The sequence below is a fragment of the Miniopterus natalensis genome, chromosome 9 (assembly GCF_054644295.1).
Source record: "Miniopterus natalensis isolate mMinNat1 chromosome 9, mMinNat1.hap1, whole genome shotgun sequence".
NCBI classification, from domain to species: Eukaryota; Metazoa; Chordata; class Mammalia; order Chiroptera; family Miniopteridae; genus Miniopterus; species Miniopterus natalensis.
Window position 1 is genome coordinate 52,427,045 of NC_142089.1, and position 26,650 is coordinate 52,453,694.

Sequence of the window (26,650 nt, forward strand, 5' to 3'; positions counted from 1 at the left end):
TTTTGTCTTAAGACTGTTATTTGTAGCCATGTACCTTGGTTTACATAGATCCACACAATTAATGCTTTTAAAGCAAAGAGACTTCAACCTGATTCCTAAAACTCTCAGCAAACTGAACTAGATCCAATGACACATTATCTGTTATTGTTGCTGAGGCAAAAATAAGGATTTCTCTTTTCTTGACCTTATCCATGCAAAGGTCAAAACTTCAAAAAGAACTTAAATTTTAAAAAGAAGAAAAAGGAAGTAAGGAGGGAGCGAAGTAGGAAGGAAGGAAGGGCAGTGTAAGGAATAACATTTTGATCATAAGTATATTTCTAAATGTTTAATTTATTCATAAGTAATATTAGCCCAAATATTTAGATAACAAATTCAGTTCTTGAAAAATTTAATATCTCAATTTAAAGAGGAAAGCAAATTTTCAATAATTATCAAAGCACAGAAACACATTAATTGTAGTTGCACTTTTTATTGTTTAACCCTTATAATCAAGTTAACTAAGACTCAAAATGTAAATCAGCATTAGAGAACAGAAAAGTATTTTGTCATTCTCCTTGAGGTATCTGCTATAATTTTTTAAAGAATATACATTTAAGAATGAATCAGTGCTTTACAGAAAACTAGAAATAGCATTTTTGCAACTATTAATTTTTTTTGCTTTTGAAAAGGTCAAGTAATGTGTATGTTTAGACTTAAAGAGAATTAAACCTCACTATTTTATTTGGGAGCCTACTTTTCTTTAAATGTTTTCATTGATGTCAGAGAGAGTAAGGGAGAGGGCGAGAGTGAGTCACTGATGGGCTGCCTCCTGCACGCCCCCTGCTGGGGCCTGAGCCTGAAACCCTGGCATGTGCCCTGACCAGGAGTCGAACCATGATCTCCTGGTTCATAGGTTGGCGCTCAACTGCTGAGCCACACCGTCCAGGCTTAAAGAGAATTTTTAAACAAAATGGCTTTGACAGAATAAATAAAGCATTTAGATTAATTTATATGAAAACATCTGAAATTTCCAGTTAGACAATAAAATTCTATAATCATAAACTTTCTAAATTAAAAAGAATTAGGATGAAATCTTTATCTTGGTTTCTAGAACCCACTCTCATCTAGCTGTGGGGTTTTTGTTTTTTTGTTTGAGTTTGATTCATTTTAATTCTAGGGAAGAGGAATTAGTCGAAACTTTTTGTGTACTTAGACCTAGAAAAATATGTATAGATCTTTGCATCTTATAGATAACCAGGGATATTCAACTATGTTCTAAGCAAAGGTTATTGTGGCCATTTCCATATTTAATTCTATTATAACTTCATTCGTATACACACAACATAAATAAATGCTAGTAAAATAAAATTTGTTGCTAGTAAAAACAATCATAATAAGAATCACAGTATTTCCTCCAATAGATTACAAAGAACTACTAATCTACAATGCTGGATTATTCAAATGAAAGCTAATCTGCATATCAAACTGTGTTCATAGATGATTTTTTAAAAGGGGTGCTTTTTATACAATTCTGGAAATTATTTCAATCATATACATTTCTGAGAAGCATTCCAATCTTAGATTTACAGAATGATCAGAGATATTTTCTTAATAACAGAATGAAAATATGCTTTCATCATAAGTAAACCAAATTCCCTATTAGAAACTCGTGGTAAAATTGAATAGCTTCTGGATTTTTCAGATAAAGTTATTTTCTCTCCTAGGGGACAGAGAGAAAGAGAGAGAGAGAGAGAGAGAGAAAGAGAAAGGGAGAGTCAGACTCATACTTATCACTTATACTGATATGTTTTAACCCCATCAGTTAAAAATTATAATAAAAACTAAGGAATATGTTATACCTCTAAAACATTTCTATGGCCTCTAGAGACTTCCAAAGTTTATTATCGCCTCTTCTCTTAGTTTCTCATTAAGAAATAAGCAATACAGCAACCATAGCCCACAGCATACCAGGTAATATATAAATAATGAGTGTATGGCTTTATTCACAACTTCATCATATCAAACTAGATCAGTATAAATAGGAAATGTGGGCAATGAAATTCTATGCTCAAAAAAGGTAGACTTAAGTGGCTAGAGAAATGAAATCTGTTCATCAATTACTTGGGTAGTTTCAGACACAGTATTTAAATTTACTCTTTGTTTTTAAAATTGTCTGTGTGTGTGTGTGTGTGTGTGTGTGTGTGTGTGTGTGTGTGTGTGTTTCCTGGGGGACAGGGTGCATTCCCATGTTGGACATTCTTCTTTGTCTTAAATAAAAATTTCACTCTCGTACAACTAAGGACAGAAGTTTTAAAGCACTCGTCCTAGCAAATTAAATAAACATTTTTATTTAAACTAATGCAAATGAGCGGTCAACAAACTGTGTTGATATCATATACTAGACACTTGAAATTGTGTCTCATTCATGGACAAATCGTGAATTTGAAAGAAAAATGACTAAAAATATTCCTTGAAAAGGCCTACTTACTGATCATTCTTATAATAATTTTGTAATACCCCCATTCCCATTTTTACATTATTTATTCTGAGAAATCTATAATACATGTTTAAGAATTCACAAAATGGAGTCATAAATGCTCACAGTTACACTGAAATTTCCTTCACCCTGACACCCTTATTCTCTTTTTCCACAAAGACAATAAATTCTTCTTTGGGATGCATCTTGCAAGAAAAAGTGTCTACTGGAATATGGATGTTAGGCATTTGTAAACAAGCAGGTAGCTAGCAATAATTCAGGGAATCGCCTAGTTTAGTCTAACACAGTCTCAGAATATGGCTTTAAAAGCGAAGAATATCTAACTTACAACTTGGGGCTGCCAATTATCCAGTTTGTGAATTAAACCAGGTTAGTTTGCCTCTCTCAGTTCTTCTGCTTTGGGCCACTTCTTGATTTACTGGAAGAAGCTTTTAGGATAAGAGGAGGTAAGACATTCTTGAATTTTGCAAATAATTAGCATCTGTGAGAAAATAAAACTTTGGGGAGAAGTTTAAACTTCTAAAAGGTGAATACTGAAATTCTGAAGGATTTCCACACCAATAATAGTGTTTATATTTTCATGGAAAACTGAAAGCTCACTCATTGTTTTTGAAACTCTAAGTAAGAAATGGAAGAAAACTGCTATGAAACTTATGCATAATAACTCTGAACAAGAAGAAACTTCATACTTTATTTTGATTTTTAAAAATTCTTAACAGCACATCATAACTAATAATATCTAGTAATCAGAACCTTCTATTTGCAGTACTTTAGATTATTTTCTATGGTGCAATGTGAAACTGTATTAGACTCTGCAATGTAAATTGGTCTCAATATTGAAAGACTTATAAAATACGTGTGACACATTATCCTGTAAAACTGAAATGAGTTTGAAAGGTCAGCTCTTCTACGTCTGAAGAACAGAAAAAATTGTGTTTGACCATATACACCTATTGGAGATACACTTTCCAAATAAAAATGAGTGGTAGGAGATACAAAAATCGTATGAGGAGATTCTGTCTTCCCATCATTTTCTGTTCCTTTATGTGACTCCCCTCGATGAAAAGTAAAAATAAAAGCTGGTTTATGTTTTGTTTATTTTTAACCCACTGGATTGTCTTCCATTTTAGGTCAGAATAGGATCTCACTAAATCCTTACTGAAAATATACATTATCATAAGTAGCTAAATTTCCATATAGAGAAATAAAAATGTTGAAGAATCAGGTTGGGGTTTTTATTGTATTTTACAGTGTGCTATAATAATGATAAACCCATTTTATACTTAATCCTATGATCAAAGCAACACCAGGCTTCTAATTTTTCTTCATTTTATATGACTACTATATACATAAGAGAATAAGGTATTATACTATTAATGCTTTTCAAGTCAAAAGATGTGTTATCTAGAAAATAATTTAACACTGTAATGGGATCTTCAAGATCAGTTCTGTTTCATATACTCTGCAGCAAAAATAACATTTCTAGTAGGAAGGTGTTAATTATAAACCTAGCAAATTCTAGACAGTCACATATTTGTGTAAACAATATTAACATGGTTTATTACATTTCCAGAAAGGTTAAGTCTTATAATCAAGTTTTCTGCTAATTCTTCTTTCATATATTATAATAAATATACATGTTATTTGAGTGCATGTGTGTATATATTTCACATATATGTACATAAAACAGCACTTAATGTTGCTTTCTTTGCATGTTTAAATTAGGGGGGAAATGAATTGCTATTATGCATAACCCATGGCAATCTTCCCTTCTATTTCACAAATGGCCATATCGGGATGTAAACAAAACATTGGAGCCAGTCATTCCAGGTGAACTGTATTTCAAGTTGTAGGTTGGTGATCTCATGAAGAACTGTGTACATCCTGGTAGTAAATACCTAAAAATAATAGTTAAAAATTAGACTTTTACAAGCAAATTAGTATTAACATCTCTCATTAAAGTGTTGTGTGGCTCATAATTTATATATCCTACATGAGAAATTATACTATAAAAACTATGCAATCCACATAAAAAGATTTCTTCTCCCAGACTGAAGAGGGGAAGGAGGGAGACGGTCATAAAGCCTCACCCAAAAGGTTGAATATAGAAGCAACAAGTGATCTTACTATTCCAAGACATCCCATAAAGAGCCATTGTACTCATATGCTAAAAAATTATTTATGTGGCTCATGTTAATTTGGAATTAATATTTGTAAATGATGTGTGGAGCCAGTCAAATATGTCTTAAAACACGTGATATGAGAATTTAGCTAGCCATATAACTCATACTTGTTTGTTTCAAGGATGTTGGAACCATTAATTATAATTGAATCATATTTCTTTGATGTATTATGACTATAGGTAATCTAAAAGAAGAAGACTGACATTCATAACTAGATTAGAAATCTTATATTCTTAACCACACAGTGCTTATATTACAGAATATCACCATTACAGGTCACATGCAACCTCTGCAGCCAAATGTATTTCAGAATACATGAGTTTTGCAGAATTTTAGGACAACACAATGTATATGCTATATACAGGGTAGGTCAAAAGTAGGCTTACAGTTGTTCATATAGAAAATATTACAATAATAAATATTAATACAAGAATAAATTGTGTTTCACATACTTCAACTATAAAGTTACTTTTTCCCCACCCTGTATAACATCTCCATCAGGGCTTTGGGGCAGCATCCTGTAAACAATATTCTGCAGTAAAACATGTAAATATTCACTATAAATCAGATAAAGACTATAAATAATTTCACGTCAATTCAGGTCAGATTTGCCAATAAATAGGTTACTTTTTTTTTTTAGTTTCAGCGATTTGGGATTAGGAATTGCAAATAAGAGTGTGCACCTGTTTAATCTGTTTTCCTCTGGAGAAACTTTGATTAGCATTAGGTCGGTCCAATCTATATGTCTAGAGAGAAAGGATCTAGGAAACCCACATGAGCAAATGCAAATAAACATCACTATTAGAACTGTAAGTCCTGGTGAGGATGAGAAGGACACGCTGTAAAGTCAGGACAAAGGCATCGATGAGGAATTTCTAAGAGCAGAAGTAGCCATAGAAGATTTGTATTTAGCAGTGGTCTTGGGAAAATAAACAATGGTAGAGCATAAATCATTTATTTTTTTTTTATTTTCTTCACTTGCCACTAAAATCTTCTAGCAGCAGTATATACTTACATAGATATGTGAAGAAATTGAGGGCTAAGGGTACTATCAGCTACCTATTCTACTTTAAATAATGTTGATAATCACTATACCTGTATACCAATGGAAAATCACATTATAGTTGTGTGATATGAATTTTGTACAATATATATTCATTATAAACTGTATACAGCATTAAGTTAAAATGAGAGAATTCTCCATAATGTTCATAGACATCATTTTATCATGAATTACCTAATATCCCCTAAATCTATTACCTAATGTCACAAACTATAAATAATTGCTCCAATCATTAAGTTAATAGAGCAGTAAAATAATATAAAACAAACCAAATTAAATCAAAATTGCACAATGGGTGATGAATAATGAAACAATTGGATTCTCACATCACAGATTATACAAATTATTTTCTTAATATCACTTGAGTAATTTATATGGATTAATTATTATGTCAAGAACTAGTGGAGTCACAATGATTAATCTGATATCTTCTGTCATGAAAAAGGTACCCTTTCTATCTAGGGCAAAGGTAAAAAAAAAAAAAAAAGAAAAAAGATGTTTAATCAAAATCTACTATATGTAGTAGTTGAGTTATTTTACCTTCTATTGAAAATGCATTCTGATTACACTGAATATTATCATAGTAAATAGTAACTTCTACCAACTTTCTTTTGAAGAATTTGCAAGTAATAGTTACTACTGACATTACAATAACATTCACATACCCTTTTGAGTTAAAGATCTCTCCATTTCACAGATGAAAAATAAAAACACAAAGTCTGGGCTAAAGCTAACTTATACTGTTTTATTTAACACTATTTAATATAGTGTTTTCTATGTGCCCAGTACTATTCTATTTGCTTTACAATATTACCCAGTTCTCATTACAATCCAACGTGGTAGATACTATTATAGGCTCTATTTTATAGATAATACACTACAGCATGCAGGGGTCAAATGACTTGCCCACAGTCACATAAGCTGGTAAGTGGAAGAGCCAGGACTAAAACATAGTCCCATGTGGTCTAGCTCCAGAATCAATGCTCCTAGCAGCTATGTTGTCATTTTTCTGTATGAATTCCAATTTTAAAACCAATGGATACTATGATTATGCTCATTTTTTCAGCAATATGAAATATGACCTAGAAAGTAGAAAAATATTATGCATCCACAAACCTACACTTTTTAATAGAAGCAAAAAGAAAAGCTAAAATGAACCTTTTTAAGAAAAAAGAAGTTCAGTATTAACTCAAAAAAGCAGAAGAAATCACATTGGAAGAAACTCTTTGCTTCCCTAAAACAAACGCTGTGGGATATTTTAAAGCAATACAGGGAAACTCGGTGGATTATCTGCCTTAGTATCTCCATTAATCTCTCTTGGGAGATCCCACACTAGCTGAACATCAAAGATTATTTTTTAAATGTTCTTTGCAATGAAGTTAAATAATAAATTTGATTTTTTTTAACAGAAAGAATATCTCTAGGAAGTGGATTTATAGATTATATTTAAAGAGTCTGTATTAAAGCAGCAAAAATGTGCAAAGTTTACAGCTTTATTTTTATTCTAGTTTACTCTTGATGTACAAAAATAGCTAACTTGCAGCTAATTCATACCAAGGAGAAAGACCTGACTACTCCATTTGCTTCACATACATACCCTACCTCATCTCTGAGGCTTAGTCTGCACATCTTCACAAATCCAGCATATAGACATAAAATGTGCATTTATCTAATTCTTGCTTGATGTAGAATTGGTTAGTCTGTCATGTACCAATGTATTGCTGACCATAGACAATCTCTAGAACACAAAGCATTTCTTCTTTTTTTAAATTTTATGGATTTTAGAAAGAAAGAGGAAGGAAGAGAAGGAAAAACATTGATTTGCTGTTCCACCTATTCATGCATTTATTGGTTGCTTCTTGTATGTACCCTGACCGGAGATCAAACCTTGGCATATGGGGCTGATGCTCTAGTCAACTGAGCTGCCAGGTCAGGGCAAGAAGATGGAGCATTTCAAGACTGGTAAGGAAGTGGCCTTGAATATTTAAGCTACACCACCCTTCTGAGATTTTCCTGGTCCAGGATCCATGATACCCCCAGAATAAACTCAGCTTCCTGGTTTGGGGAACACAAGGTAAATAAAGTTCATCACAATACTTGTACTGTGATTTTTGTCAAAATTTTTTAACATGGTAAAATATACATAACATGAAACTTACTATTTTTACTACCTAAGTATACAATTCAGTGCATTAAGTACATCCACTATGGTTGTGAAACCATCACGAATATCTAGTTCCAGAACTTTTTCATGAACCCAGAAAGAAACTGTACCCATTAAACACTAAATCCCCATTTCCTCCTCCTTCCTGGTCCTCACAACCTCTACTTTCTGTGTCTATGAATCTGTCTGTTCTACATGCCTCGTGTAGGTAGCATCAGACTATATTCGGTCTTTTCTGGTTTATTTCACTTAGCATGCTTTCAAGGTTCATCCTCATTGTACTTGTATCAGAATTCCACTCTTTTTTATATAGGCTGAATAATATCCCACTGCATGTATCTACTACATTTTATTTATCCATTCATCTGTTGATGGACACTTGGCTTGTTTCACCTTTTAGCTATTGTGAATAATGTTACGAACATCTGTTTAAGTCCTTGTTTTCAGTTCTCTGGGGTATATACCTAAGAGTGGAATTGCTGGAGCATGTGGTAATTCTACAGTTAATTTTTTGAGGAATGATTAATTATTTTCCATAGCTGCCACACCATTAAGAACCAGCAACGCACAAGGGTTCTAACTTCTCAATATCCTCACCAACACTTACTATTTTGTATTTTTATAATAGCTATCCTTATTTATTTATTTAATTTTTCTTTATTGTTGAAAGTATTACAGATGTCCCCTTTTCCCTTACTCCACTCCACTCCCGCCCTGACCCCAGGCTTTCACCGCACTATTGTCTGTGTCCATGGGTTATGCATATAAAAGTTATTTGGTTAATCTCTTCCCCCACTGCCCCCTCTTTCCCTCTGAAATGTGTCAGTCAGTTGCATGCTTCAATGTCTCTAGGTCTTTTTTTTTTACTATTGATTTCAGAAAGAGGAAGAGAGAGATAGAAACAATAATGATGAGAGTCATTGATCAGCTGCTTCCTGCATGAACCCTACTGAGGATCAAGCCCGCAACCCGGGCATGTACCCTGACTAGGAACTGAATGGTGACCTCCAGGTTCACAGGTCAACCCTCAACCACTGAGCCACACCGGTGTGGCTCGATCCCCAGTAGGGGGCACGCAGGAGGCAGCTGATCAGTTTACTTTGTTCATTAGCGGGTATGCATTGTCCTGTAGTATTAACTTTTAATTTTCGTGGGGTGGAACCCTAGTTTCAAGTCCCACCTCTGCCATATGCTAGCAATGTGTATTTGGATAAGCCATTTAACCAATCTGGCCTCATATTTCTCATCTGTGAAAAGAGTACAATAGTTTCTGCCATGCCTGGCTCACAGAGTATGGAGCCAGTGAAATATTATTTATGCATTGTGAACATCAGCCTCACTAGCAAGACTATCCCTGTTGTGACACAGATGTATTAAGCTATCTCAGCCTGAGGTTATAATGGTACCATGTATTTAACTTGATTTTTAAAACTTTTTCATTGTATAGCACACATTCACAAAGTGAATAAAACTCAAATGACCAGTTCAATTAACATTATTAAATGATTACCTATATAACTGCTACCCACGTTAAATAATTGAACATTCCTAACACCCCAGAGCCCTGTATTACAACACTCCCCTTCTCATAAAGTTACACACTCCCCAGGCTCTTATGGCAATTACTTCCTTTTTTACCTAAGTACACATTCCAGAAACACAATTTAGTTGTCCCTGTTTTTTATTTTAAATAAATGGGACAAGGCATGTACTCCTTTGGGTCTGGCTTCTTTTGCTCAATTTTCTGTTTGAGACTCATCCATGTTGCTATATGTACATGCAGTTTGTTCATTTTCCATGTGTATTACATTCCACTGTGTGAATACTACAAAAATGTGCCCATTCTTCCACGAATAAATATTTGGTTGCTTCAGAATTTTAGCTATTATAAGCAAATGTTACTACGAGCATTCTAATGGTCTTGGTGCACATATTCAGACATCTCTGCTTAGAATTACTCATAATAGAATACCTGGGAAAAAGTAGATTTTATTCTGTAATGTCAAACTGTTATTAAAAGGTACGAACTTTCACTATCACCAGCAGTGAGTTCCCATTACTCTATGTTCTCATTAACTCTGGCTATGCAGCATTTTTGTGGTTTTGCATTTCCCTGATTATTCGCTTAAACACTTTCAAACGTTTATTGGTCCTTTTTTATTTTTTTGGGTTTTTTGTAAACAGCCTCTTCCAGTATCTTCTCCATTTTTTTATGGAGTGTTTTGGGTTCTTTTGCTTAGAAATTTGTAGGAGTTCTTATACAATCTGTGTCAAAATCTTTAATAGGTTATATGAATTGCAAGTACCTTCTTCCATTGTATGGCTTGCTTTTTCTCCCTCTCAAGGACTTCTGAGGAACATATGTTCTTAATTTTATATTAAAATTCATCTTTTCATTTATGAAATACACTTTTGGTTCTATTTTTTTATAATATTTGCATACTGCAAAGAGATGAAAATATCCCCCTATATTTTCTCCTGAAACCTAGTTTTGCTTTTCACATTTGTATAGTCAATTCATTGGAAATGATACTTGTATATAATGTGAGTAGTTTCTTTTTTTATTATTATTTAGAAACCCAATTGTCCCAGAACCATTTGCTTAAAACAAACTTTCTTGTCCTTTCAGTCATAAATCAAGTCTCTATATATGCCTGGGTCTATTTATGGCCTTTCTGGATGGTTTATTGGTCTATTTGTCTATCCTTTGGGCAATATTACAATGTCTTAAATTACTTTAGCTCTATTATAAGTCTGAGTACATAGTAGTTAATAAATCTTATCATTTTATTGTTCTCTTTCAACAGTGTCTTATCTATTCTTGGTACTTTGCTTTTTTATGTAAATGTTAGAACAAGCTTTGGTCAAATACTGTTCCTCCCAAAAAAAATTTTGTTGACATTTATATTAAGATTACATTGAATTTATAGATGTACAAAACCATTTAAGAATTGACATACTGATAATATTGATCCTGATGATGAATAAGGTATATCTTTCCATTTTTTACATTTTCCTGCATATATATTTTTGTTACACATTTTTGTTACATTTATTCCTAAGTTAGCTATTTTTTGATGCGGCTGAAAAATTATATTATAGCTAAAATTTCATATTCTTGCTGTTGATATTGATGTTGATATAGAAAATATATAACTTATTTGACTTTGATTTTATCAAAATTGTTAAACTTACTTAATAATTTATTTGTAGAACTTATTTCAATTTCTATGAACACAGTTGTATACGCTAGTAATGAGTTTTAGTTCTTTCTCCCAAATCTAATGCCTTTTATTTCTTTTCTTTTGCTTGCCTTACTGAATCATCTAGGACCTCCAATACAATGCTAAGTAGAAGTAGTAATGACAGAAAATCTTGGCTCGTTTCTCATCTCAAATGGAAAGCATTCAACATTTCACCACTAGGTACGTTTGTTGTAGGTTTTGTACTTATCCTTCATTAGATTAAGGAATTTATCTTCTGCTTCTAGCTTGCTAAAGCATTTTTAAAAAGCATGAATGCATATGGAATTTTATCAACTGATTTATCTATACTTTTTGAAATGATCTTATTCTATTGAAATTACATTGATCACTTTTTCATGTCACTATACCTTTAAATTGATACAATAAACAGAAGTTGGTCATGCTATTCCTCACTGTCTATTCAACTGTTAGTTGAATCCTGTCATCCTCTCAAGATCACTTAGTTTTTCAAAGTCATGGTTTACTCTCATACTGAGGAGACTACAACTTACATACACTAAAAGTAAAGTCACCTACTCATCTTTTATTCTAATGGGAACCATGATTGTCTTGAGGTGCTAAAATATATTTCTTGTTTACTCTGTATATTTTTGCAACTTAATGACAATATTATTTTTACGCTTTTAGAAATTACCTACTTTAACTGGATAACACAAAAGTTCAGGTTTTAAATAGAACTTAACAAAATCCATCTCCTACTGATTTGTTTGGTGATGAAGGGAGTAATAGAGGCATACTGAACAATAAAAATTAAACTAAAGGTATCTTCTCAACCGTTAGGCTTAAGGATAAATGTTGAAGTATTTCTATCAGGGGAAATAAGTTAAATTTATTAGCATTCTTAATTGTTCTTTCTTGGCTTTTGAAAGCAAAAATACTTACACCAAATAATCTCATTTACATGTAGCTTATTTTTATCCCCTTCAGGTATGTTTGGTCCTGGTATAGATTTTGCAAATTAAAAGTATTTTGTAGACAACAACATGTATGAATTTTCAGTAGCCATATAAACAAAAAGACTTTCAATTTCAAACTGCATTTGGCATTAAACCGCATTGTATAAAACAGAGTCTGGGGAACATAAACAAGTACCTGGAATTACCCCAATCGGTACCAATGCCTGAGAGTGATCCTCTTGAGTCGTTTGCGTATTTGTAAACCACTAGCAGGCACTGTTTACACAGTTCCACCAGGCGCTGGCAACACTGGAGCTGCAAAGGAGTCACCTCCGGGCTTTTACTGAAAACACTCTCCCAAGAGGATCTGTTGGCATGGAAACAGACATGACCTCACGACGCTGTTAAAAATGGCAACCAGCTGTATCACTTACCTAGCAACGAAGCAATAAGGAACAATAGCAACTCACACATTTGAAGTGACTACAGACAGCTGAAAGGTATAAAATAAATACATATTTGGAAATTAATCTTGATACTGAAAAATGACAGAATCCATAGACTATTTGTCTTTCAAGACTTCACTGCTGCCAACTGTGGGTAAGTAAAAGGATGGTCTTCCAATACCACCTAAGAAAACGGATTTACTCTGCACTAAAGTGTTCGTAAAATACTAAGCTGATTTCTCAGAAGTTAGGTATTCCAGGAATTTAGATTTTCCCAGGGAGCTATATTTACCTTTACATTATTAATAATCCCACAAGAAGAATTAAAAAGATATTTGTGACCTCTTCGCACCAGAAGAATTTAGGCTGATCCCTCAATTATGACCATACCTTTCATAACACTTTTGGATGTAATTATGTCCACGATCTTCCTAGAGCACAGGTTTTGTACGCTAGAAGCAATGTTATCCCAACAAGCACTGCCTCACTGCAGTCCCAAAGGCAGGGTCCTCTCTCCTTCAGCTCGCTCGGCTTACACCGAAGCAGGCGGTGGTGAATGCTTGCTCACGTTCCTGAAGTGTGTGTGTGTGTGTGGTGTGTGTACTTATAATTCCTAAGTTTACTGTCATGGCCCAAATCAAGATATGCCTCATCACTCATAATCCCATCACCCCCACCATCACCACCGGAGGGAGGGGGAGAGAGCGAGGGAGAGAGAGAGAACTTATTTCCTTAGTGCAAATGAAACTCTTTTCAAACCTCAAGGGCAAAGTTTGGTTTGAGACTGAGTAATGGTTCAAGTCTCATTTTACATACAACAATTCACTTAATCCTCAGAGAGAGAAGAGAGGAGATTATCAAAAGAAAAAAAATATTAAGGAAAATATTTTTCTGAAGGAATATACTTCCCGATGGGAAATTCAAAGACTCCATTTTCAATCCCCTGTGGATATTCGATATCTTTGGAATTTTTAAAAATGCTTTAGAAATGAAGAAAGGAATTTTTAATTACAAAGGCTACTGTTTATTTTTTTCAGGAGAAACATGGCCTCAAAAAGACAGCATGTCATCGGTGAATGACAGGTTTTCTTAAAAGGCATAAGATTCAAATGAGTAGATTAAAAGGAATAAATTTGCTTCCATGTTTTGAGATGTTCAGGGCTCAACAATAATATACTAAGAATAAGCTAATAAAATTAACTCTAAAACTAAAATTTAATTCATTACTAAATATAAGGAATGCTAGATATGATATGTTATACATATATATTTATATATTTATATATGTGTGTATATATCCAATTTACCTAATTTGATAGAGAAAAATACTGGAAAACATCAGTTAATTAGGGAATATGTTTATAATTAATAAGTCAATCTAGCAAGCCCTACACATCTGAGCCCAGAGAAATAAAAATTTCACATAAACATAAACACACAGAGAAAGTATCCTGTGTTCTTACAGTCTGCCTAGCACTTTTCTCTCCATTGGGATTCTAGGTATTTCTACAAAAGTGAACCTCCCTCACCAACATCCCCTCTCCATTTGAATATATTTATATTTTGATCCTTTGGAGCCATTCAATTAGATCCACTATCCAGTGACTCACATCATGGTAATTTTTCTTTTCCTGGATTGGAGCATACAGGTAAGTTAAGAACAAATAAAATAGAAGAAAGATAAAAGAGCTTCTTTTATAACATTCTAATCTGATGTAACACCCAGAATAATATGTGAGTTATAATATGAGCAGCTTTGGCTTCTCATTCTCTCATTCTTCCTTGAATATTTAAAATAAACATATGAATCAAGGTCCTTTACCTATTCTTGGTGGGTGCGTCCACCATCACAGGCCAAAGACCACAATCCACTCTATGCTCTATATTTAAGTGTCAGCACGCGAGAACCCTCATGAAGAAAAAAGAGAATGAACGGGACTTGCTTCATTTGGTGCTAGACTAGTGGTACCCACTCTGCACAAAGGAAACCTATCCTTCAAACTGAGGCCTCACCTCCCACCCACCACCTGGCATAGCGGAGGAAATGGGAATTGCTCCTCTAATGCCAGTATCTTAACTTTCAATGCCAATACAAAACTTTTAAGAAAGTAAAGGATGTAGAAATAATTAAAAATACCACTGCCTTTATCAAAGAAAGCATGGTTTTATCTGCCTGCTTTCTGATTCTAAGTTCCAAGGAAATGGGAGAACCAAAATCCATGAGTTCAAAAACGAAATGGTTAAAAAAGTTCTTTCTGGCACACCCAAATCCTCAGAAAAATATGAAATAAAGTGACTTTAAATGACTTTTGTTAGTAATATACCAATAAGATACAGAATACTGACTACCCCAAGAAAGGGGAGTTATGAACAGATTCAGAGACTTGAAGAGCTTCATATAATCCAGTCATGCAATGATTTTCATGTCCTTTCTCATCAAACTATTTAATAAAGTAGTTATCTAAAAAGTGAAACTCATTTATTTCTCCTTCTCTGGTAGAAGTCCTAATGGACGGATGAGTGGCCCAAAGTTAAGTACAAGAAGGGAAAAGGGAAGGTTACAAAAATCTGGACTATGCCAAGAGGATCATAAGCAACAGAAAGAGCTGAAAAGTACTAACAACAACACATTGAAATGAAGATTTACATCATTCTAAATAGGCTGCATGTTGTATGTACATTTTCAAGTAGGCATATAATTCAGCCTAGAAGCAGACTTCCTTAAAATATTCCTTAAAATTTCCTCCTGCCCAAAGGTTCTAAAAGAAAAGCTTTTACATGAGAAACTCCCACAGGAAAGTGCCTTTGGCTAAAGGGCTAACCAGATTCTCTTCTCTGGGGTTTACATGTCAGGGTTTTGAGAGGAGAGGGGGCTTTTCCAAACAAAGCATTCCTTCTCCCATACTAGCCCCTGTACCCTCCTCTTTGCTTTACCAAGTAAATTCCTAGTCTTCCACTTTCTGCAAATTTCAGCTGAAGTGCTACTTGCCTTGGCCACCCTTCCTAAGCTCTCAGGCCTTGTTTGAGTCCCAAGAAAACTTAGACTTCCGCTATTCCAGTAAAACACAGTGGGCAATTCCAAGAGTTATTCCTTTGGAGAGAACACATGCAGAATGTGGGGCAATATAACACTTCCAGGAGGCTGCGTGTGATAAAAGGGTCACTAAGCATGGACTTCAGCAGCTGGGAAGAGCGAGAGAGAAGAGTGAGGATGTTTTCTATTTGATGCATCAGTAAAACCCCTAGGCCAATTCTAGAGAAATCTACCACAAAGATCTATCATATTCTTTGATATCTCTGGATGTGGACAGAGAATGGTTCATTTATAGTTTTATTATTGGGGTGATAACAGGTAGAGGCAGTAATCAAGTTGGCCCAGAGTTATTGGATTGTATTTTTCCAAGATTTTACACCTAACTGTGAAAGATAGGTGCATGTTTATTAAAATCTTTCCTTTAGAATTGAACTAAGAGTACAGTTTTACCATGACTACTAGGCTATTAGGCCAAAGTTCAAGAGTATACATTTGAATAGATATGATCTAAAGATAAGTAGAACTATTCTGGGTCCAAACTGAGAATCAAACACACACACCACCACCTGGCTTCATGAAATTGAGGAAGCCTAAGGACCTCGTGTGTAAAGCTGCAAAATAAAATCTGGTATTAAACCCACCTCTGCAAACCACCAAGTTTTTAAAGAAATGGATTCAAAGCTACTCCCACTCTACCTGCCCTGGTACAGGGGGCTGGGGATTTAGCTAATGCTATGGACTTTCAATAAAGCAAGCTTAGCAACCACTGATAGTGTTGCTACTTAGAGGGAACTTAATGAAGCACAGAGTTAAGATCTTGAGCTCTTGACTCAGACAACTTGGATTTAAATCCAGGCTCACCTGGTTACTATGAGAACTTGGGCAAGTTATATACTATCTTCATGCTTCAATTTCCTTATCTGTACAATGAGAATAATAATTACTAGATTACTCAAAATATTGTCATGGTGATTATAAAAATATTTAATATGTAAAAATATTAAGCCTTCACCAAATGTCAGTCTCATTGTCATTACTAGCAGTAACATGTGCCAGCAGAGAAAACTGGGAGGAGTATTGTGCCAGGAACAAGAGGAAAGAATTCTGAATTAAGTTAGAGTGTATTACCAAAATAGTTGAAGGAAAATAAGTTCTAACAGCAAAGAACCACCACTTTATGAGCATCTTTAGGGTCTGGCATTGGAGATTAGCTCATGGACTCAAAACCATCAGCTCCATCTCAGTAGCAGACTGTCTCACTCCCGTCCATGGTGGACAGTAGCTGGGATTCATATATAGCATTCCAAACAATGTTTCAACAAACAAAAATTCCAATCATGAATTCACACTGAGAGAACTTCAACATCAACTAAGGGGCCACGGAGTACAGTTCGAATGTTTCACTTAAGTCTCCGTAGAAATATTTTATAGCCACAATTATTCTCAGATTTCATTACAACCCAGAGCACCTTGTGAGTTCTCCAAGTTGGTGAATTGCAGCTAAGAATAACTATGGTGGTGAGGACAAGTCTGCAAATGCTATAAATTATTCAGTACTAGATGACTAGAATATGTCAATGGAGGACATTCAGAGATCACTTCAAACTACATTAGTTAAGGTTTTAAAAAGAAGTATGTAGTCTGAGTCTTTACATAGGGTTTAAATAATGCAAAGGGGATTGGAAGAATAGAGTTGTAAAAAGCAGCCCAATCAGATACTCAATGACATCGACAGCTTAAAGAAAGGACACATTTTTAAGATATTTGAAAAATAATGAATTTGTTTTTCTGGAACAGAGTTCAAGTAGGAGAGTAATGAAAGAGAAGCCTGGAGAAATGAGAAATAACCAGTATATCAGAGAGTCTTGTACTTCTAGATAAGAAGTCTAGACTTTAATGATAAATTAGGGAAATCACTACAGATTTTAGGGAATGACACAGAGTAGGATGGATAAAGGAAATAAAAAATTGGAGGCAAAAATACCTACAAATCTAATTAATTCCACCTTATATCAAAAAGGCTCCCCCTCTCTGAAATCCTATAATACTTTGTCTCTTTTATAATCATTACTTTTGTATACATCTTATTTTGTCTATTAGAGAAAGTCGAGATTATTGGTTCATCTGCCAACCAATGAACTCTGGGGCCAATCTCCCTGAGTTTAAATCCTAGTGTACTAGCTCCTTAGCACCTAACTATGCCTCAGTTTCCTTGTCTACAAAATAGAGATAATCAGAAAACCTGCTTCAAAGTCATATTATGAAGATTCAATCACTTAATATATGTAAAGTGTTTAGAACAATGCCTGGCACACAGTAAGTTGTACAGTGTTAGCTATTACTGTTTTTTTAAAAGTTTCTTGGGGACAAGATCTATGTTAGATTCAACTTTGTATCTCCAAAACTATATAACCTAGTAGTGAGTACTTTGTAATTGTTAAGACTAATGAAAAACAATCTAGAATAGCCACAGTGGGAATGTGACAGCAAAACTAACAGGATTTAGCAGATGACTGAATACAAACCGTGAAGGAGAAGGGAAATGTAGATGTCCCTAAGATATTAAACCTGTACAATGGGATTAAGGGAAGTCCAAAAGGGAAGTGGCTTCCAAATAAAAGGGAGGTATGGAATGTTTGGTTTTAAGTGTCTTAAAGCTAAAATGATAATGAGTCACAACAACTTTGACAGGACTGAAATTCAGGAGAAGAGCAGGAGGACAGCCATGATTTTGGAAGTCTGCTACAAAGAAGCAACAGTAGAAGAACCTTATGGATATTGAGATTTTTCATTAATTAAAACCACCTTTCTTCCCTGAATTCAAATTAGTTAGGTGGTGTTGTGTTCATATTAATCATCTCATCTAAATCAATTTAACTGCTATAAATTATAGTTGAGTACTAAAAATTACATGTAGTAAAAATTCATATTTTAAGAGAGAAATTCAAATTTTTTATTGAGCTCCCTCTATAATTAACAGTAAAATATTTTAAATGACAATAATAAAAGATAACTTAGAACTTACCCTGAATCACAGAAACAGTTCCACAGTCCTTGGCCATGACTCCATAGTAAACGATTAAAAACCCGGTTAAAAATCCGATACAAATGTAGTTCATCGACATCAGTTCCCTTCCAGATGCGTGGAAGAATTGTGCGAATACTTGTTTTTACTATGTCCAAAACCTAGTAGAAAGAAGACACACAAAGTATTTCAAAATCTAGGTGCATATATGTGTGTGTCTAAAATTCAAAGATAAAAATATTCAATTTAAAGATGTATACACACATTCATAACTGAACAAAAGCACAGAATAAAAAGTCCAGAAATAGATCTATGCATTCATAAAATTTTGGTATATGACGCAAGTGGGAAGTCAGACCATTATAGTTAAGAAGATTAAATTTAATCCAACAAGAGGATATAATCCTTGTAAATATTTATGCACCCAACAGAGGAGCACCTAAATATGTAAAGCAAATCTTGATGGACATAAAAGGAGGGACTGACAGTAATACGGTCATAGTAAGCAATTTTAACACCCCATTGACATCAGTGGATAGATCTTCCAGATAGAAAAATCAACACGGAAATGGTGGCCTTAAATGACACACTAAATCAGATAGATTTAATTGAAAATTTCAGAGCATTTCACCCCAAGGCAGCATAATATACATTCTTTTCAAGTGAACAGGGAACATTTTCTAAGATACACCACATGTTAGGACACCAAACAAGTCTCAATAAATTTAAGAAGACCAAAATCATATCAAGCATCTTCTCTGACCATAATGGTATGAAACTAGAAATCAATCCCAAGAAAAAAATCTGAAAAACACACAAAGGCATGGAGGCTAAATAACATGTTACTGAACTATGAACGGGCTAACAATGATATCAAGGAAGAAATCAAAAGATACCTTGAAATAAATGAAAATAAGAACACAACAACCCAAAATCTATGAGACACAGCAAAAGCAATCCTAAGAGGGAAATTTATAGCATTACAGGCCTATCTCAAGAAACAAGAAATATCTCAAATAAACAGTCTAACTTTGCACTTAAAGGAACTTGAAGGAAAAAAAAACAACAAACAAAGCCCAAAGTGAGTAAAAGGAAGGAAATAATAAAGATCACAGCAGAAATAATATAAAGTCTAAAAAAAAATACAAAAGATTAGTGAAACCAAGAGCTGGTTCTTTGATTGACAAAACTTTAATCAGACTCATCATGAAAAAAAGAGAAAGGACCCAAATAAATAAAATCAGAAATGAAAGAGGAGAAGTAACATCTGACACCAAAGAAATTCAAAGGATTGTAAGAAAATATTACAAACATCTATTTGCCAATAAATTGGACAATCTGTACAAAATAGATAAATTCCTAGAAACCTACAATCTTCCAAAACTGAATCAGGAAGAATCAGAAAATCTGGACAGACAGATTACAACTAGTGAAGTTAGAGCAGAAATTTAAAAAATCCCAGCAAACAAAAGTCCTGGACCAGATAGCTGCACAGGTGAATTTTACCAAACATTCAAAGAAGAACTAACCCGTATCCTTCTCAAACTATTCCAAAAAATTCAAGAGGAGAGAGACTCCCAAGCTCATTTTATGAGGCCAGCATTATCCTAATTCCAAAACCACATAAAGATAGCTGTCAGAGGGATTGGGATTGCAGCACTGGGTAAAAATATGAAGGGATTTAACAAACAAACAAACAAAAGTCATAGACACAGACAATATCATGACAATTACCAGAGGGAAAGGGGGGCTGGGGGAGGTAGAAGAGAGTATAGGGGGGATAAATGGTGATGGAAGGAGACTTGACTTGAGTTGATGAATACACAATACAATATACAGGTGATGTATTATAGAATTGTACACCTAAATCTATATAATTTTATTAACCAATATCACCCCAATAAATTCAATTTAAAAAGCCAGACAGAAAAATAAAGTTAAATTTAAATTAGATCAATAAACGGAGATTTGTAAAAGAGCAATCTTTTTGAAAAAAATAAAGTTGAATCCTCACTTCACTCAATTAACAAAAATCAATCTAGAGTGAGTAAGGTCTTAAATTTAAAAAAATAAGCCACTGCCCAGCCACCACGGCTCAGTGGTTGAGCATTGACCTATGATCCAGGAGATCGCAGTGTGATTCCCAGTCAGGGCACATGCCTGAGTTGCAGGCCCGCTGCCCAATAGGGGGCATGCAGGAGGCAGCTGATCAATGACTCTCTCATCATTGATGTTTCTATGTCTTCCCCTCCTTCGCTGAAATCAATATATATATTTTTAAAAATAAATAAATAAAAATAAAATAAATAAACCATTAAATAAATTAGTGGAAGGTATTGGTGAATACCTTTTAGACCTTGGGTTAAAAAAAGATTACCTAAGTCACAAAAAAAGTATGTACCATAAAAGATTAATAGATTTTGATTACATTAAAATTAAAATCTAGAGATACCTTAAAGAAAAAAGATCAAATTATGAACTGGGAAAATATATTCAAACATATACATCCAACAAAAGATTAGTATCAGGAATATATAATAAATGCCTAACATACTGTTAATATAAACACCAAAAACTTAATATAAAAAAATGGACAAAAATACATGAACATGAATTTCACAAAAGAAGAAATATTCCCAATACATATAAAGAATAAAATTTAAGACATATCATTTCATGTCCATTTAACTAAAAAAATATTAGAAGTCTGACAAAACTAAGTGCTGGTGAGAGAGGCATCTACATGGTCTCTTAGACATTGTTGGTGGGAGTACAAATTGCAGTCGCTCCAGAAAATGTCTTGGCATTATCTCCTAAAATTGAAAATTTGCACACCTTGTGACCCAGCACTGTTATTCTTAAGAGAAACCATCTCATAGGGTAAGAACAGGAGGCATGTACAGGAATGTTCAAACAGCTCTTCACAACTGTAGCACCCCAACTCTCCATCAATGGAAGCGTGAATTAATACAGTGATAGAGGCAGCCCTTTGGACTACCGTGAAGTACTCAAAATGAATGAAACATCACAACACAATGCATCTTAATAACATAATAGTAAGTCAAAGAAATACATACTAGGGATTACATACAGTACTGGAAATCCTTTTAAGACAAGTAAAAACAACTAAATTTTTAAAATATTTATGGGGGACACATATAGACATAATAAGAATATATAAAGAAAGCCAGCAAGGGACTGGTGAATCATTAACTCAAAAAATGGCTACCTAGGATAGAGGGAGTCAGAGAGATGCAGAGAAGTCATTTGGCTAGATAACAGGTTATTACCAAGATCCTATCTTTTGCTTTGGGTGTTGGGTTCACAAATGGTATAGTAACATTAAAAACACTAAATGAAAGGAGGCCATATACAGACAAATAATGAAAGAGTCTCGTGAAACAAGGGCTAATTCCGGACAAAATTTAGAGGTCCTAAAAATTGGTAAACCCCAAAAAGGTACTTGTCTAATTCACATGTATTTAATATTTGTGCAATGCAAGTATTTCCAATGAATCCCTTTTAAAAAGTAAATACCAACAAATATAATTATTCTAATTTCAGTTCACCAAAGGTAGCTTTTTGCTTTTTATTTCATTTATCTAATTAAAGAAGCTGCCCATAAATATGAAAGTAAGAGATGAAAAGAGAAAGAGACTTGCAAACATCAAGGCCGAAGATACGATTTCTTTCAACAGGCACAAATGTATGGACAAATGGAAGTAGATAAAAGAAGAATTTAATTTGTTTCTCTTTAAAACAACCATATTTAAACAAGTGTTATTTTTTCTCTCTGACCAAGGCAAATTTAGAATAAACATTTCTTAAAAAATCAGTTTTGTAAAAAATTTTCAAAATAGCATTTTATTTATAGAGGAATATCAACTGCAGCTTCTCACAGTGAATTATGTAAGAAGCAGCATTCCTTCCCTTCCTGTTCCAGCTTCTTTCACTGTGGAGTGGGAGCAGTAGTGCAAATCCTACAGCAGGTCAGGGCGTGCTAGTTGCAGGGGAGGACGAGGGGAGATAATGCAATCAGTAATAAAGTGGCTTGTGAAAAAGCTGCCCCAGAAAAGTGCGTTATTACAGGTAATGAATGCTTAATTACAAAGAGAAATTTTTTAGAATGTTAATATGAATTATTCACAATGATGCTAATGTAATGTGCATATCAGGCATTAATTCATACTTCTTAAAACAATTGTATATTAAGCTATTAGTTTAACTATATTTCTGAATGTAGAAAACAGTACTCAGGACTGATGTGATATAAGAATCAACACTAGCAGTAAATGGTAAATTTAAATTATTTCTCAATCTTTCTTTCTACTGTCTACATAGCAGGCAAAAAGTCATAATGCAGAAGAACTTAAAAAGTAACAAAGATAACCCATAAATTGGTCTAAAGAATAAATATGAGTTCTATATAATGATATAAAAAAGTATTAACGATACTGGGAATTTTAACCTTACCGTAATATTACACTCTATTATTAAATAATTATTCAACTTTAAAGTGATAAAGCATTTGAGATTATGTGTTATTCATTCATTTCTTTTTTAATGCATTTTCTGATAAAATGCATTATGACGTAAATGAACCAAAGAGAAGGGCAACTAGCATGTTTTGTCTGCCTGCTCTATGCCAACCACTGTAGTAAGTACATTACTTAAAGCACACTCCCTAGGCCACTACTCTGTATATGTTTTATTTTTAATTGGCGGGAATTTTTTAAGCATGATGGTCTAATGTCTTAGCCTACCCATGATTAAAAGTAACAACTTCAGAAAGAGACCAGGGAGTTAGGGGTGGGGAATGCTTCTGTTCCACTCCTGTTTCCTCCAATGTGGAAATGGGTAAATCCTCAGGCCTCTTGGGCCCCACCAAGCATCTCTGCCTGCGGAGTTATTTCCCAGACTGGTGAGACTAGCATGGATGGGGCAACCCAGGAACTTACTCTTTCTTTTCCAGAGCACCGCCCTGGGAACATACATTCTCCTTTGCTTCTCTTTGCCTTCAGTTTTAAAGGAGCCTCTCCAAGGAGGCAAGCTCTTGTCCTGAGTAGCGGAGTAGGTTAGGGAGGCCTGTAATTTGGAGAGATGAGGACATGCAAACGAAGGAAGCAAGAACCCGAATCCCTCATCTCTCTTCTGAGCCTTCCTTTGCTTGGAACAGTCTTCCCCTCTCTGTTCACCTAATGAACTTCTATGCCTTAACTCAAACATCACTTCTTCAGGGAGACCTTAACCCAGTTCTTTCCTATTAATAATATCTCACTTATTTTAATTTCCTGTTTAATTAATGGAGACTTATCTACATAAAAGGAGGAATTCTGCCCATCTTGGTAATAAACTTATCCTGCCCCAAGGCTCCAGACAGGTCTAGACTTAGTAGGCATTTGTCTTAGTGAAATTGTTCCTTGCAAGAAAGTGAAGCCTACGCAGACCAGATGAAAATCAGAGCTAACACTTACTGAGTGCTTTCTAAGAACCAAGAGCCTTCTAAGCACTTTTACATATGGTGATGCATTTAATCCTCAGAACAAAAACATGAGGCAGATACAGTTGGCCCACAGTCCCTTTCCAAACATCTTCAGGATAGACCCGATAATTATACACATTACTATTTCTTCAGGAAAACATGTGAATATTCAAACCAAGAGACAAGCGAAAGTAACATAACTTTCTGTCAGGTCATTGTCACCAAATGAGTTCTGATAGGCTCATTTTGCTGTCTAATGGTTATGAAAAGTTGTTTTTGGTTTTGAAAACATTTTGGATCTCACTTTATGGATGAGAAAACTCAGGTATACAACAGATAAATAATTTACTCAAGATTACACAGCTAGTAAATGGACAGCTGTGTAGCCAGACCTCTGATCTTAGCCACTCCCTAACACCTCAAAATTAATTTGATCTGTCCAGGTGCCAACAGCAAAACCCTAGAAGAGAATCAAGTCGTCTCTTCTAAGATTCAAATTCACCTGTGGGTAAGTAATACTTGGAAAGATGGGTGGGGTCACTGTGCATAAATGAGGCTGTCCAGCACTCCCTCCATCGGGGCCTTGGTGAAAGGAATAGTTTGCCTAAAAGACCAAGACAGATGGGGAGACAATGACTGCATCTTTAGCAAAACACCCACTAAATAATTTTAAGGCAGGCAGGCAAGAAATCAGATGGGGATGAAGTAAATCAGTGCCGATTCTTTCTGTGATGCTATTTTGGATTTCTGGTGCTTTGGGGTTAGAAGAAAGTGGATGGAAGATAAATAATCTGTGAAACACAAAAACAAGTGGTCAGCAAGGTGTCCTTTGTGTTTACCTGTGGATTCAAGTAAGGCAAACTTACAGAATATAGGCATCCACTGACTTTTAAAAACATCCTAATCCAACATTAAGTTCTCGAAGGGAAAAAATAAATGGAAGAATCAGTCAATGAAAGCATTAATAAAATGAAAAGAATTGTCTTTTCCACATGAAATATAGCACATCTGAAGGCATAAAGCACACAGACAAATTCATACTTTTGTAAGAACATACAGATGTTAATTGACAAACTGCTCCATATGGCTGAACAGTTGGTCCTAAATTAAAAGAATGGCATGAGGTGAGGGGGATTTAGAAATAACATTAAAATTACCACACGCCGTACTAATGATGCATGTGGCAGCCATGGCTATAGGGTAAGGCATCTTTGCTGATGCAAAACAAACAGTTCAGTATAGCATCTATGTCAGTCCAAATAAAAAAGAGATGGAAAACAGTAACATTGAAATGCACGCAGAAGCAACTACAATAGGTATTAAAGAAAAATGGCCATTTGGAGAAAAAAAATAGTTGATAAACAAGGATCTCTTAGAACCCTAAAATAAATGCAAATATAGTACAACCTTAATATCCTTACTTATCTCTTTTCATCCTCTGATCTCTGATCTTAGTTTATGCCTAAAGAACAAACTTTTCAGCAAATTTGGCATTCTTCACAAACCATAACACTGCAATATTTTCATACTTCATACATTTCTTATAAATGATATAAAGGAACTTCATTCTTGGCAGAAAGCTAAACTATGCAAGTGTGAAGTTAGCACAACATGGCATCAAATAGGATTCGCTGTTTCCATTTTCACCTGGTGAGGTTTCTTTTCAGTATTGAAACCCTACATCCTTGACCTTTAAGTTTTACACCCATTAAGGAAAATTTGAAATAAGGTACTTGGAAGAGTTCCCGTGTATGGCACTCTTATCTTAAGAGTTTTACAACATTCTAATGAGCAACCAGTGAATGCTTTGATCCTGGAACAGAAACAGTGATTTACATATTTCAACCATGGTCTCTAAATGGAATTAAGAGATTTAAATGAGCCTTGTGCATTCCACACCTAGCGCAGTGCTCAGGATGTGGTAGTCCTTCCATTAACACTATTCAACGCATGGGTGAACAAGAAAAAAAATGAATGAAGAAAAAACTCTCCAAATCCCCAATAGTGCTTATCATCGTTCATGCACAAAATTGGCAACCAATAGCTGTTTGTCAAATTAAATCATACCCCACACAGCCTTTGTGGCAGCCATGGAGACATGCCATTGAATTAACTTGTTTCCAAGAGTGCAGTCAGCTGACAGCTTCTCCATTCAGGATCGCTGCAACACTCAAGCCAAGCTTATGCTCTCCCCGGACTGCTCCCGACCGAGGATCGAGCATGGTTGGATACCAGAAGGGACTATTTCTGCCCAGTTCGATCCCCTGAAAAGCAATCTTTGTTCTGCACTCCCCATCAGCTGGACAGGGCTTTCTCGGAACTTCACTGAGGTCTGAGGTTCTTCCTCCTCAATGCTCCTGCCTTTCACTCCCAGGCATCAGACCTACACTGCAGGCTAAAGCTCTCCCTGCCTTCTCAAACTCTCTTGCCCCTGTATCTTGCTTGGGTATTTTCTCTTACAAATCTACGTGACTGCTAACTTGGCTTTATGTCTGCTGAACTCGCACAGCAGCCCAATGATTACTGACTTATCACAGCCAAAAGGACAGATCTGATTAGTCCCATCTAAATGTAAATTAGTTAAGTCCTTGGCCTTCTAAATGGGTAACTTTTAA

The 26,650-nt window shown here is 34.7% G+C and overlaps 1 protein-coding gene across 1 annotated transcript in view; it reads right to left on the reverse strand.

Moving 5' to 3' along the window:
- Positions 1-2,173: 2,173 nt before the first annotated feature.
- The window catches only part of TTLL7 (tubulin tyrosine ligase like 7), a 115,909-nt gene continuing 91,432 nt past the window's right edge, over positions 2,174-26,650 (reverse strand). The window contains exons 19-21 of the mRNA XM_016220657.2: positions 18,554-18,714; positions 12,245-12,415; positions 2,174-4,374 (exon numbers count right to left, since the gene is read on the reverse strand). Coding sequence (XP_016076143.2) covers positions 4,254-4,374; positions 12,245-12,415; positions 18,554-18,714 — 453 coding nt within the window. The 3' untranslated portion in view covers positions 2,174-4,253. The remainder of the gene's footprint in view (positions 4,375-12,244; positions 12,416-18,553; positions 18,715-26,650) is intronic.